This window comes from Phycodurus eques, chromosome 19 (assembly GCF_024500275.1).
Source record: "Phycodurus eques isolate BA_2022a chromosome 19, UOR_Pequ_1.1, whole genome shotgun sequence".
NCBI classification, from domain to species: domain Eukaryota; kingdom Metazoa; phylum Chordata; class Actinopteri; order Syngnathiformes; family Syngnathidae; genus Phycodurus; species Phycodurus eques.
This window is the reverse complement of record NC_084543.1, coordinates 6,743,178-6,757,099: the sequence shown is the minus strand read 5'-3', so window position 1 is coordinate 6,757,099 and position 13,922 is coordinate 6,743,178. Positions and strand designations below refer to the sequence as shown.

General features: G+C 41.7%; 1 protein-coding gene across 2 annotated transcripts; it reads right to left on the bottom strand.

Annotated features, from left to right (window-relative positions):
• Positions 1 to 3,025: 3,025 nt before the first annotated feature.
• On the bottom strand, positions 3,026 to 12,097 carry tbc1d24 (TBC1 domain family, member 24). Of its 2 annotated transcripts, none has more exons than XM_061706209.1 (7): positions 12,044 to 12,097; positions 8,875 to 9,949; positions 6,910 to 7,068; positions 6,472 to 6,535; positions 6,292 to 6,387; positions 5,366 to 5,612; positions 3,026 to 4,132 (listed from the first exon to the last, which is right to left on the bottom strand). In XM_061706209.1, exons 2-7 carry the CDS (start codon positions 9,858 to 9,860, stop codon positions 3,978 to 3,980), a joined length of 1,707 nt encoding a protein of 568 aa, XP_061562193.1. In that variant the 5' UTR covers positions 9,861 to 9,949; positions 12,044 to 12,097; the 3' UTR covers positions 3,026 to 3,977. The 2 variants fall into 2 exon arrangements, with proteins under 2 accessions (XP_061562193.1, XP_061562194.1); XM_061706210.1 differs by having other exon boundaries at positions 11,867 to 12,064.
• Between the last annotated feature and the right edge of the window lie 1,825 nt (positions 12,098 to 13,922).

The window sequence follows — 13,922 nt, the reverse complement described above, 5'->3', positions numbered from 1 at the left end:
GAGGCACAAAATGGCGAAGCGGAAAATATCACCTGACCAGCGTAGAAGCCATCAAACACGGCTATTTATGTTTACATTTAGCGAACATTGACAATTAAGCTACTCTTCTACATAAAAATACTAAAAACAGCTTTGACGTAAAAAATATACGAAAAGCTTTATTGTATTTTGTGTAAAATGCTGATTTTCGTCACTCATTTCTTGAAGGTCACCCCTATAAAGGAGTGGAATTGGTATAGTCCGCTGCAGGCTCCCTTTTGATGTATATTGACCCTTTGGAGGCAGCAGCAGGATTCAAGGATTTAACGCCGATATCAGTGCATTATATTCTTAGTTTGCAGTGTTTTATAAGCACATAATGAGAACGAAAAAAACAAACATTGGAATTATGTTATGCATGATTTAACGCCTTAATCGGTATAGCCCTGTAAAGAAGCTATTCATGCAATGACACTGATTTGGCAGTCTTATAAAGACCTAAAAATGAAATCTAAAAAAAGAAACATACTACCAAACACTGAAAGTATGTTATGCAGGATTAAATGTCTGTGTTTGCAGTGTCTTATAAACACATATTGTAATTTTATTTGTTTAACGTTTTTATTGGCATATCATTTAACAACCGAATAATGCAATGCACTTGATAGTTTGTAGTGTCTTAAAAAAAACTCATAATCTGAACCAAAAAACAGCCTACACTTATGAACATTGTAAGTAGGTTACATAGGATTTAACGCCATTTAATGAACTGATATTTTAACACAAACGGTGGAGCAACACAAGTAGACATACAATATCATCTGTGAAAAATGACTATTATTGTAGATTACTGAGTCACTGAGAGTAGTGGTGACTCTTCTTCATTTGTGTCTGTATGGCTGTATTATACTGCACCCCCGTTGGCCAAGGCAGGAACACCAGAAGGAGGGTCACAATGAATTGAGTACAAACATTAATAATGCACAAGCTGTTTAATTCTTTACATTCTATTTGACGATGTTATTACTCTTATTTTTATAAAGTACAATATTATAAAGTGCCTAAATGTGCTGCTCCACCAATTGTGTTCAAATAGCCATTGCTTCAAGTATTATAACACGGCCACAAAGATGCTTTTCATTAGTCCGTCCATGTCGTTTCCCATTGTGTTAGCATCAAGTTAGCAGACTTTAAGGCAAAGTTATGTGGTTGTTTTAAATTCTCTTTGTTTAATATTGAGTTTGACAGTAAGCTTAAAGTGGGAGTGGCATTAAACATCTTAATGTCTCTTTTTCAAAGTGCTGCTTGTTGTGAAGTGAGTTGAGTTCACTGCTACTATTCAGCGCTCATATCTCAAATCTCTGCTCGCAAGTCAAAGCAAAAATAAATCGTCCCAACGACAGCTCTCATCTCGAAAAACACGCAAGACCGATCGCTCATATCTCAAAGCACCATTGGCTGAGCTCAATGAGAGAGTAAATGTGTCACTACATTGCATGTGTTCACACCTATTCCAGCATTTTGCACCATGACCCTACAGTGCAGCACCGGGTGCGTTGCGGTGAGCTGTGACATGCTGCAACGTGGGGCACAGGAGTGAGAGAATTTGAGGCAGCGTGTGCATGGTGGAGTGCATGAGAGGGGGGTGGCTGCTGAGAAATCCCCTCTCCTCCAGGCACGTGAGCGGATGGGGAGCTAGTGTGTGCGTCAGAAATCGCTGGTGCGCTCCCTCCGCCTCCTCATCCTCCATCCTTCCTCCTCCGCAGTCCAGTCAGCACTAGAGAAGGCCCCCCTCCCCCTCTGTGTAACACTGAAGCGCCTTCACACGTCATGTCATTTCTACACCGCCACCACAGGCCTTAAGCCTTAAGTGTCTTTTTCAACCAGTATCCTACAAAATTACATTTGGGTGACAATGTTAAGTTACAACAATCAGGTATAGACAGACAAGCTGACATTTGTAGTATCATTGTCCTTGTTGAGAGCCTCTGTAAAGAGGAAATGTGACAAATTCTCACAAGGCCATGATGAGGTCACATTGCTACTCTAAATGCAACATGTCCCGTCCCCCCCCCCTCACATGACAGAAACATCCTTTTAGATTGTCTCCTATAGTCTGCTTAATTTTTCTCTTTTCCAAAGGGGGGCTGGTGGAGAAGAGGCCTGTCACAGTACAGTGTTAAGACATAAGCATCTTATTGCAGGGGCTGGAAAGCGTGGTCTTCAAGTGATGCTCCTGACCAAACCCCAAAGCAGCAGGCTAAATATAGAAAGCACATGTGATTAGCAGAATCCTCGATGAACAAACAGTGCAGCCTTGGCAGGCTGAAGTCAACGGCACTTATCGTAAAGAGGGAATTACTGTGCCACTTTGCCATCCGAGATATTACATCTTGCGGGCAGGCATTACGCTGCAACACCCACTGCAAATGGATTGGCAGTTTTAACAATGATTTACAATATGAATGCTTTAAAACCCACATTTAATACTACACAGTGTCTACCAATACAATGGATGATGTTTCAACTGAGGTCAAACAGATTTAAAAAAAAAAAAAAAAAAAAAAAAACTCATTTTAAAATAAATAATTGTAACTAAATAACTGTATATTACAAATAGGTGTGGATGTCTGTGGAAAAAAAATTCCAGTCATGCAGTTTAGACAGACACTTCCTCAAAATACAACAAAAATAGAGGTATATGTGAGTTATTTCTTTCCCTCATGTATCTATTTTTCTGAATTTTTAAGTGTATTTAAAAGAATTTACAAGAATCATTTAATTAGATAGCAACTGACTGCACCAACAAAAATAATCTCTGGTGTTAAAGGAAATGAAATTGGAGTAGTAACCTAGAGAATGATTCATTAGTGGGAGAAGGGGGGGACGACAGACACAATGTGATGGAATTAGAGGTTTAAATTCAAGGTCAGCTGACATTAAAACACATTGGCGTAGGTGAACGAAGTAAAGAAAAAAGTCAAGACATGAGTCGATGAAAGGATAGAGCCGCATTATCACATGTATTACACTCTTAACCTTTTAATACACATTTAACCATACAGATGTACAAATATCAAAAGGTTGCATAAGTGGGAGAACATATTGCCAAAGTGACCACTATTCTGGACTTTTTGTTACCATTGTCACTAGAGGACGGAAAACTCAAATGGTAAAACACGAGAGCCACCATTACCTTTACACATAAGCATTTCTCACAATTCACATTCCTTTAGAAAAAAAAAAAAAATAAAAAAAAAATTGGCCTGCTTAGCTGTCACTCACTTGGCAGCTCTGGCATAAACATAGTGCAAAATGGCAACACTGAAATGCATCACAGATACTAGTCACATTAATTTAGTTCGAGCTCTTACAGCTATATGACCAAAACTTCAGCTAACAAATCCACTTATTATTATTACATTTGAATCCTGTTTATCCAAGATTTAAAAACACTTTATGGCCGCACATATTTCAGGAACAATATACCAGTACGACCAGATGTGGTCACTGATGTTTCTTTAGGACTGCACTTAGTTTTAGTGTGAATTTGGTAGTCTTGAAATGAACAACTTCACATAAAAACAAATTTACATTCAGATTTACAAATTTAATTGCTCCTCAGTATGGATATGAATGCCACAGAGACGACATGACATGAAACTGTACACGTTATCAGGCTAGTTATGAACATTTATACATAAAAATAGACAAAACTAAAAAACATGACATTTTCTTCATGATGAAATAAGGTCCATAAATACACTCAAGAGTTGATTTGCAGGACGGCTGTATTTTGCAGGAAATGTTTTCACCTAAAGTTGGACGTGCATTTAGATGTTTAGAGAAGGCCGAATTAGTTTTACCTCAAAACGTTATAGTGCATTTTAGGTTCATATGAAATTTCACCCGAAAGCTGAATATCTCTAACTTTTTGTGAGTAATGTACGTTAGATTAAGCGCTTCACGCTGTTGGGTTGTATAAAGTGGACGTAGCATTATGTGGCCATGGTGTCCTGGAAGCCCCACGTTTCCAACAGGGCCACTTGGAAGCTCTCGGCACACAGTGGTGGGTTGTCGAACGTGGTGCAGCAGCCGGTGCGCCCGTGGTTGAGCTCTGAGTCGATGTACAGAGCGTTGCCTTCACCGCCACCTGACCAGAGAACGCAGAGTTGGTGGTATTTCAGAAATATTTATTTTTCAGCAAGATTTTGGCCCACCCACATTTTGGTCACGGCCTGACATATCAGGTGCAGGAGGTAATGGCACTTCCTCATTGAACTACTACATATTCTGCTGTAATTTTTGACGATTGAAAGTCTGGATGTTGTTTTTAAGGCAATAAGGAGTGAAAATAGCGATAGTGAAACATTTTAGTAGGCTTGTTTTTGTCTGTTTTGTCAAACAATTGTGATTTATTTTCGTGACATTGAGGTCAGAGGAGCACCACCTGAGTGTGAGACTGCAGTCGGATTGAATCTGATTTATAGCCACATACGAAAGAGGCCCAAGTTGGATTTGGGGGTTGTTGGGGGGGTGGTGGGGGTTGAGTGGACCTGGGGGGGGGGGGGGGGGGTTGGGTGGAATCGGAATTATACGGTTCACATTAACACAAAAATATCAGGTACATGTCTCATATGGGCAAAAAACAAAAACAAATCAGAATTGACCTGCAGTGTGAACAAAGCCTTAGTTTTAATACTTTTACACTAATTAAGTCTTGGACCTAATTAAATGTTGGACCCAACTTATTTAGATTTCTCTTAGACTTAACCTTGGATTTAGACTAGTCTTAACCTATGACTACTGTAGCCGTAGACATAGTTTGACTACTCTTACACTTCGCCTTGGACTTGATTGGCTAAGATTAATTTTAGACTTACTCTTGGATTTATACTAGTCTGCGACCTACTTAGATTACTCTCGAGTTTTAGAAATAGACTGTTGGATTTAGACTACTGTAGCACTGGACTTAGTTTAACTACTCTTACACTTGGGTGTTGAGTAGATTACTTTCAGACAAGGTCTTGCATTTAGTTTTGGATTTAGATTACTTTGAGATTAGTCTTGGATTTAAACTACTCTGAGACGTACTTATTTTTGTTTTTCAGTTAGTCTTTGTTGCACTTTTCTTGATAGTGGCCTAAACTTGGATTTAGTCTTAAATTAAATTAGACCACTACACGTTAATCCGGGCTTCTTTAGCTGAACACAGAGCTATTACCTTGTTGTATGTATGCAAACGGGTGGATATGCAGGTTAACTGTACCTTCTGTCATCGAGTGGAAAAGCATTGAACTGTTCTGCCTGTCACTAAGTGAAATTGGATCATTGCCCACAATGATTGGAAATCACTGCATCAAAGAGTGTTCCTTCTGCCACTTACCTATGATGATAGAGTCAAAGTTCCCAGCCATGAACATGGAAGTGTTCCTTGAGTTGAGGTTGAAGTGGCGGGCGGACAGGAAGGGCGACAGCTCACCGGCTGCCTTCTCTGTCTGCTGCAAACTATTTACGACAGAGTTTTGGCCCTCGGAGGGTTCCGCGTCCTCCTGACCCTGAGTCTTGACGGCGGAGGCTAACTCTGGGTGGCGGATCACCACCCACTCATAGCGCTCCATCTCCGGCTTCAGCTGACAACAAACAATTAGGATTCGGTCAGGCATTAACCGGACACTTCACTAGGAACACCTGCACGACTCATGAGATCCTAAACTGCCATGTTGTCAGCGAGGATGCGCTTTGAATTACGGAAGCAGAAAATGCAAAAACATTTAATTAAATCAATATAGCAAATAAATAACCTAGCCATAACTAGAGGATAAGTAAAATAAACCACACGTTCGCTGTACACATCATCTTTAGGGTGCCAATTCCTGACATCAGTTCAGTCCTTCTACTTTGGTGTCATGCTACGAACTTACGACCCGACGAATTACATCTGGATAAGGTTACAGCAGTTCCGGATCACACCTTGCTTGAACATGTGTGCGTACGATGAGTGTTTTGTGCAGAGATCAGTGGTAAGCAAATAATTCACACATTGAAGATATCTCATTTCTATTATCAGCGCAGGAAACTCACCTACGCACCACACAGACTGGTTAGTTTGTTTTTGTTTTGTTCAACATGACAACATGGTAAATTGGTTCTGCAAATTGAAGCATGTGAAATTAGAGTGAACAGCATCCTCTGCTGGCTATAATGCGATAATGCATTGAATTAAAGCTTTTTTTATTGGCGATATTATATGAAGCACCAGAAAAAAAAAAAAAATATATATATATATATAAATAAAAAAACTCAACTAACCCTGAAGACGAAGCACTCCCCTGTGCCAAAGAAACTCAGCTTGTTGCCTCCCCTCTTGCGTTCTTCCCAATCAGTAGACAGGAAGGCTCCGCATACCTGAGCCCAAACAAGTGTTGTCATGATTCATTAGGCTCCATCCTTAATCATGTTTGACATTTGTTTTTAAATTTGCTGCCTTACATCTCCGTCTGTGGTTCGGATAAGTAGCAGCGTGGGCTCGTAGCCTTCACAATGCTCGTAGAATCTGGGTGAAGAAGTTCCACAGTTAACTTGCTGCAAAGAACCCAATGTACATTCAACACAAAATTCATTCAAGGCACACATGCTTGTCAACTAGGGTGGCTCGGGTTGAACAAAAGACTTACCGTAGTTTACTATAGAATAACTGATTCAACGCGTTTAGTTAAAGTAAAAAGGTCTCTGAAACGTACTTGAGTACAAAATATTAATTTGCACTGTCAATTACATTCAAAACCCATTTGGATAAATTAAAAAAGTAAGAAGACTACATTGATAAAATAGGGAATAGAAATTAAAGATACCCATTTTCTAAATTAGGGAGTAAAAGTGAAAAGTCATTTGAAGAATAAATACTAAAACAAGTAAAATGTACAGTACCTGTTGAGGCTGCAGCCATGTGTGGAGGTGGTGAAGAGGAGCTGTGGTTGGCACAAGGCAAAGCGCTCGGGAATCCACGACCAGATGTCCCGCATCTCCTTAGCGCTGACAATCTCTGAGGAGAAAGTGTCCGGGTTAAGTGCCAGCTGTACGTTCCTCCTGGAGATGCCGCAGGAAGAAACACACAGGAAGGGATGGTTAATCATCCACTTCTAAGGCTGGTGAGTGGTTTGAATAGACAGTAGAGCAGTGATTCCCAGCCATTGTGCCAAGGCACATTAATATAATATGTTGTGAGAGATTGGCGGGTGTGAGAAACTATCCAATTTAACTGAATCGGTCTGATTGAGTGCGGCACGGTGGGCGACTGGTTCGAGCGTCTGCCTCACAGTTCTGAGGAGCGGGGTCAATCCCCGACCCCGCCTGTGTGGAGTTTCCATTTTCTCCCCGTGCCTGCGTGGGTTTTCTCCGGGCACTACGGTTTCCTCCCACATCCCAAAAACATGCGTGGTAGGTTAATTGAAGACTCTAAATTGCCCGTAGGTGTGAATGTGAGTGCTAATGGTTGTTTGTTTATGTGTGCCCTGCGATTGGCTGGCGACCAGTTCAGGGCCGATGATAGCTGGGATGGGCTCCAGCACTCCCGCGACCCTTGTGAGGATAAGCGGCTCAGAAAATGGGTGGATGGACGGTCTGATTGATGATTATTTAATTCAAATAACATCTTTGTTTATCTGTATATGCCAGCGATTTAATGTGACAAGCAAACAATTAACGATCAGCTTTGTGTACAACTAAACAGCCCCAGATTTCAGCATCATTTTCAGTAAATGTGTGACATTTCTGTTTGGTGGTGTGCTGTGTGTTCTTTCTCCAATATATGTGCCTTGGATCAATAAAGCCTGGAAGCAATGGACTACAGTATATGGACAAAAGTATTGCGATACTTAAATCGGCCAATTTGGTGTTGGGCTAAATTACTTATTTCTGAATTATTCATTCTAAAACATTTTGGACACTTTTATTCTAACTTTGTGGGTACAGTTTGGGAAACAAGGAGGTTAATATTAAAGAACTTGAATGTAGTCCTCAACTCAAGCCAATCAAACAAACATGTTTGCCATACAACAGAGCAGAGTAGATTTGATTTGTTGTAGCTGACAAATGCAGGATTGGCTATATTTTCTTCTAGTTTTACTTTTCTGTAGGTGTAATCACCGGGTGGCGGCAACACTTTTATCCATACATCTACAATTGTGGCATAAAATAAATTATCTGAGAAAGGAAAGCAATGAATGGAGATCATAGATGATAGGAGAGAACCCACCTAAATCTGAACCAAAAGTGGAAGAGAGTGAAGATGAGATGGAAGATTGATGGAAGAACGTTGCAAAAAACAAATGAGGAAGCAAGGACAGCAAGTGAGACAAAGATACAAGAGAAACCATCTCATGGGGACAAAAAAATAAATAAATATAGCGAAACCCTCCTTATTCGCAGTTAACAAACTCACCTATTAGTGTCCCCCCCCCCCCCCGCTGCATAAAATATCCGTTAGCCCATCTATGGGGTTTCACATTATATGGTAGCATTAGCGGACACTCATAAAATGAAATTATATGGTATGGTTGAACATTACGGTGTTTAAATATATTTTTAAGTATCCTTTGTTTCAGTCAATTTTACAGTTAACGTCAACTTTGAGTGACAAATAAAAAGCTTGAAGCAAGGATGCGTTGCCTTTTCTTGTTTAAAAAAGTGTGTTTTAATTCGGTTAAGTGTGAATTAATAAATTTAAATGTTGATAGTGTGTGGGAAGAGTAAACCTAATTAAAAATTACTAACTCTCAATATCGCAGATTTTCACCTCTTGCGGGTGGGTCAGGAATGTATCCCACGCGATAAACGGGTTCACTGCAGTGAGGTTTTACTGCATTTTTGATTGATGAAATGTATTAATTCTACCTCTTCTGCTTGACAGTGATGCCCTTTTGTTGAAGGGACTTCTCATTGGTGAGCTGCAACAAGGTGATCTCCTTGCGGCTCAGCAGGCGAATGGAGAAGGCCTTCTCCAGCAGCTTATCAGGCGTGACCACCGAAGCGATTCCTTTGACGAAAGCCTGAATGTCCGACCTGACTTTCCCGGAATCCTGCTGCTGGTCGGCTTGCGCCCCTGCGGCTCCCGCCTTGTGCTTTCGGTAGAACTTGAGTAAAGCTATGGCCACGCGGTACAGAATCTTGTAGCCCTCCACCAGGTAGACATCCAGGACGCGGACTATGTGGCTGAAGGGCAAGTCGCCGAGCACCCAGCGCTGCCAGTCCGAGTAGACCTCCAGAACATCCTGGGCCGTGGCCACGATCAGTTTATGACCTGGCGCACAGTACTTGTTGGCCAGATCCCCGAAAGTCATGCAGCCCGACTCGTAGGCCAGAAAGGTCTGATCCAGGAGCCGTTTTCCCGGCTCGTTACAAGCGAGTATGCGGCTCACGTGCTCGAAACACTGAGCCTCGTCGGCGCTAAAGTGCAGGAGCAAAGAAGTGATGGCTGGGAGGGAGGGGCAGTGGGAAATATCAGGAAACTGACCAGACAGGCAGCTGATTATGCGGTGGGCGGAGCCAACTGCATCGGCCTTCAGGCAGTAGCGCGGCACGGGGCTCCCGTCCACAAAGTCAGGCAGCGGGATGTTGGAGGACGGCTTCGTAGTGACCTCACTTCCCATGAGGTCTCGATAGACTTCTGCATCCGGCGTCACCGTGCGACAGGGGATGGTTTTGATCAGCTGCTGGTACACTTGCGCCCGAAGTTTGTGATTCTTGGCCCAGTAACCCTGACGAGCCATCTGCTTAAACTCTCTCAGGTCCTTGCAGTCTACCTTGGTGGGCCCGCTGCTCTTCGCCAGATCCCCCATCTGGTTCGCGTCCACAAAGGTGGCATAGTCCTCTTCAGCCATGGTGGGAAACTGAATGGGGCTCTCTGACAGTATTACTCCTCCGCACAACTGATCACTGGCCTATTCTACTGAACAGCCCATGACTGTCACTGCAAAGATAACAGGAAAAAGGGAGAAATTAGCAGACATTTTGAGGAAAGAATTAGGCATAAAATAATGCAGACATTCCCAACCACTGTGTCTGTCCTAGAATTATTATCCATTTAGCAGAAATAATGTATCTTTGTTCATCTATCTATGGCAGCCACATATCGTGACAAGCAGAACAATTAAAAGCCCTCCCACTACATGGCAGAAGATACCTCGGTATCCACCTGTTGCCATTCATAAAACAGAATAGATTTGTGTTAAAAGATTTTTTTTTTTTCTTTGCTTCTCAGTCCTGGCTGGTCACAGTAAATGTTTGCTATGAAACAGCATTATCCAATCCATTACCTCTTCAGAGCTGAAAACATCTTAAAAGTAAATCTGTGACGTGACGGGAATGCAATTTCTCACCAGACTCGCTGGTCAACAAAACATCTTAATCAGCCAAGCTCATGTTAATGTAAGAAGCGTGAACGACATTTGGCCAAAAGGAGCTAAAAGTGGCATACTCACAGAAGATTATTTAACACTGGTTTAGTGCGTGTCACATGGAGGGCTAAAGAGCATGTCCAAAGATCAGTTGCAATATACTGAAAAAGGTGTGTCTTCATAAACACTCTTTTCTAAGTGCTCATTTTATGCAACAGTCAGACACACAGAACATTTGCGACTCACTCATAGTTCATCTCTGCACACACTGATCCTGATTTAACTGATTTCTAGCATTTTATCCACTTAAATGGCACATTTTCCCCATGATCCAATTCACAAAAACATCTATCCACACAGCATATCAATTGTCTGTAAAGAAAGGCAAGGCAGACTTTAGGCTAATGTGAATCTGCAGTCAAGAGGGTCAACTTGTAATTAAATATGCCTCATATATACAAATGACAACTTATTATACTAATAATAATAATAATAATACAACTATAGGTGGAACAGTGGACGACTGGTTAGAGCGTCTGCCTCACAGTTCTGAGGACTGGGGTTCAATCCTCGGCCCCGCCGGTGTGGAGTTGGCATGTTCTCCCGGTGCCTGCGTGGGTTTTCTCCGGTTTCCTCCCACATCCCAAAAACATGCGTGGTAGGTTAATTGACAACTCTAAATTGCCCGTAGGTGTGAATGTGAGTGCGATTGGTTGTTTGTTTGTATGTGCCCTGCGATTGGCTGGCAACCAATTCAGGGTGTATCCCGCCTCTCGCCCGAAGATAGCTGGGATAGGGTCCAGCACGCCCGCGACCCTAGTGAGGAGAAGCGGCTCAGAAAACGCATGGATGGATGGAATACAAATACACATTTTCAACGATTGACGCAGAAGAAAGTGTATAGATTTGCTGAAACACCTCATACACCACGTCATTTCTCCGGCAGATAAATTTATACCTCAGATTTCTTAGAATGGCATGTAAAGTATTACCTCTCGCACTTACAAACCTCTCACTTGCACGAGTTCCTCTAGGTCTATGGAGAAATAATCTCAGAGCATAATTACAGGCTTCTTTTATGATAATCTGACCTCAATAATCTTTGCGTCCTGCAAAAAGTCAAAAGAAGTGTCTGCCACCTCGTTCTACCAAAATGCAGCTGCAAAATGCATTGAAAACAATAATTGAGGCAAACATAAACGTGATCCTCAGAGAGTTAGGCAAAGTAAATTCACAAGGTGCATCGAAAAGAAATGCAAACAAATCTGTCTCAACCTCTCCCATTCATTTTCGCCAAGTTAGCATTGTTAGCATGACCTAGCCGCCAGCTGCCCGTGTCCCACTGACACAATCGCCCACCATTTAAAACCAAACAGCTACCGACGAATCACATAGGCACAAACAGTTAAATTAAAATAACTTCGTGAGGAAAAAAAACCCAAAAAACGTCGGCTAACGGTTTGCCATGGGCTACCATAAATCTCACCTACCTCCGCATAAATTTGCAGGGCAGTCGTCTTTTCTCCTTTTCACTGTGAACTGGTGAGAAAGCAACGCGTGGACATCTCAACGCCTTTGTCAAAAAGGAGCAGATACGCTCCTTTAGATCGCCAAACGTGAGTGAGAGCGTGTCTTGGTGCGACAAACAATGCAGATGTTGCTCCTACCTGGAGAGGGAGAGATGTCTTGAGACGTCAAGCGGCATTCAAGAGGGGGAAGTCGCCTCGCGCATGCGCATTTGCTCCAAACTCAATTTGCTGCTGCACGACAAGCACAACAGCTCAAATGAACTGATTAAAAATTGACATATTTTCTTAACGTTAAGACTAAAATCCCTCTCCTCTTTCTCCCCAGATCATATACGCACTATTAGTATTTTTCCCCCCCCACGCATAATGCAACACATACAGGCTACTTGCTTACATCCAGACTGGATGACAGTTGGACAGGAAGCACCCTAACAGGGAAACAAAACCTTCCTTTGTGCTGTGGTCAAAGTCAGCACCAAGACACAGCCGCCCAACACATGACCCTTATTACTGATGATTAAATTGTGGAAAACCTGCGTGCCTTTTACAACAACTTTTATTTCTTTTTCTTCCAGTCATGTTGTCTCTCTGAGACACAAATATATTATGTCATTCATTTTCTAATACAGTACAGTACTTCAAAGGCTCTAGGTATCTCATCTGGACAAAAACCTTAAATGCATACATGTTATATCAACCCATCCATTTTCCATAGCTGGAGCCTATCCTGTCATGTTACAGTGTCCTGAACTACAGATGTTTGTCAAATAAAGTGGTTATAAAAAATTCTGCACACCCCTGTTCAAATGGCATTATTTTGATTATTTGTTGCTGAGTGTTCCAGTCATTTGAGGCAGAAAATTAAAAAAGCAGATCGACCAAAATTAGTGCATATTTTGGGAACTAAGAGGTTAATAAAACACAATAGAACACAGACCATTTCAAAAGCACCATTAATTTGAATTATAAACTGTGCAACTCATTTGAATTTGTTTTGAAATATTTTCGAGAGGGCAAGTAGAAATAAACAACTGAAATAATGCGGTTTTACAACTGTGCACATAAATAAGATGGGGCTGTGTTCTGAATGAACCAATTAAATTTCAACTCATGTTAAAGGGAAGTGACCCATCATCACGCATTTTTCTCTTTTTTTTTTATATCACAAAAACCTGGTATTTGAACATGGGTGTGGAGACTTTTTATTTCTATCGCATGGTCGGCCTTTTAAAACAAAGCAGGAAAAATTAGGCCCGAGATGGATTTGGCTGTTTCCTAACCACCAACTACACCTTCTACTATACTACAACAACAATTACTACTACTACTACTACTACAACGACTGAGGCTTCTTTTGTGTCCACAGCTTCCACCTCCTCCAAAAGGCTTATGCTGATCGATGTAGCATGAGAAGGTTGTTGGTTGAAGACAATATAATTCTACATGCCACGGAATGTCAGATTTATAAAATATTTCAATTTGGATGACAGTGAGACTTGTGCAGTGCAACCAGATGACTGGGATCGCACCGGAGTACAGTATGTACATGAATTACTAGGCAAAATGCCATGATTGTGCATGTGTATGTGTGTGTGTGAGGGAAAGCGAGAGACAGATGGGTCTAAAGCCAGTAAGCCTTCAGGGCCGAGCTTATGGAGGTTTATGGTCGTCAAATCTTTGCGCTCCCACACATCGCGTGACATCACTGCGTGCACAGTTTCATGAAGGAGTGCACAAACACAAAACCAAAATATGGCGTTTAAGCATTTGGTGAAGATCTTTAGTGGCCACAAAGTATTGAACTCTTTCGGAACCCTGTGTTTAAAATGCAGTTTCTTCATTGTTTCCTCATTAGCTCAACAGCTTCACCAGAATTGACTTACATGAGTTGGTGCGCTCAGCCAATCAGAGTTCAGCATACGTACTGCTGCTTAATTCCAAGAAGGGAAGGTGTGACAAATGGGCTCAGAAGTGATCTGTTATTTGTAGTCATGATAGACAGTGTGTTTGAACACTT

What these genes read in the sequence shown, in the direction of transcription:
- tbc1d24 (XM_061706209.1), bottom strand. Translation starts at nt 9,860, where the DNA reads ATGGCTGAAGAGGACTATGCCACCTTTGTGGACGCGAACCAGATGGGG. An exon ending in CATGGCTGCAGCCTCAACAG is followed by an intron (nt 6,536 to 6,909) that starts GTACTGTACATT and finishes TTCTTCACCCAG; the next exon opens with ATTCTACGAGCATTGTGAAG. An exon ending in TCCGAACCACAGACGGAGAT is followed by an intron (nt 6,388 to 6,471) that starts GTAAGGCAGCAA and finishes GTTTGGGCTCAG; the next exon opens with GTATGCGGAGCCTTCCTGTC.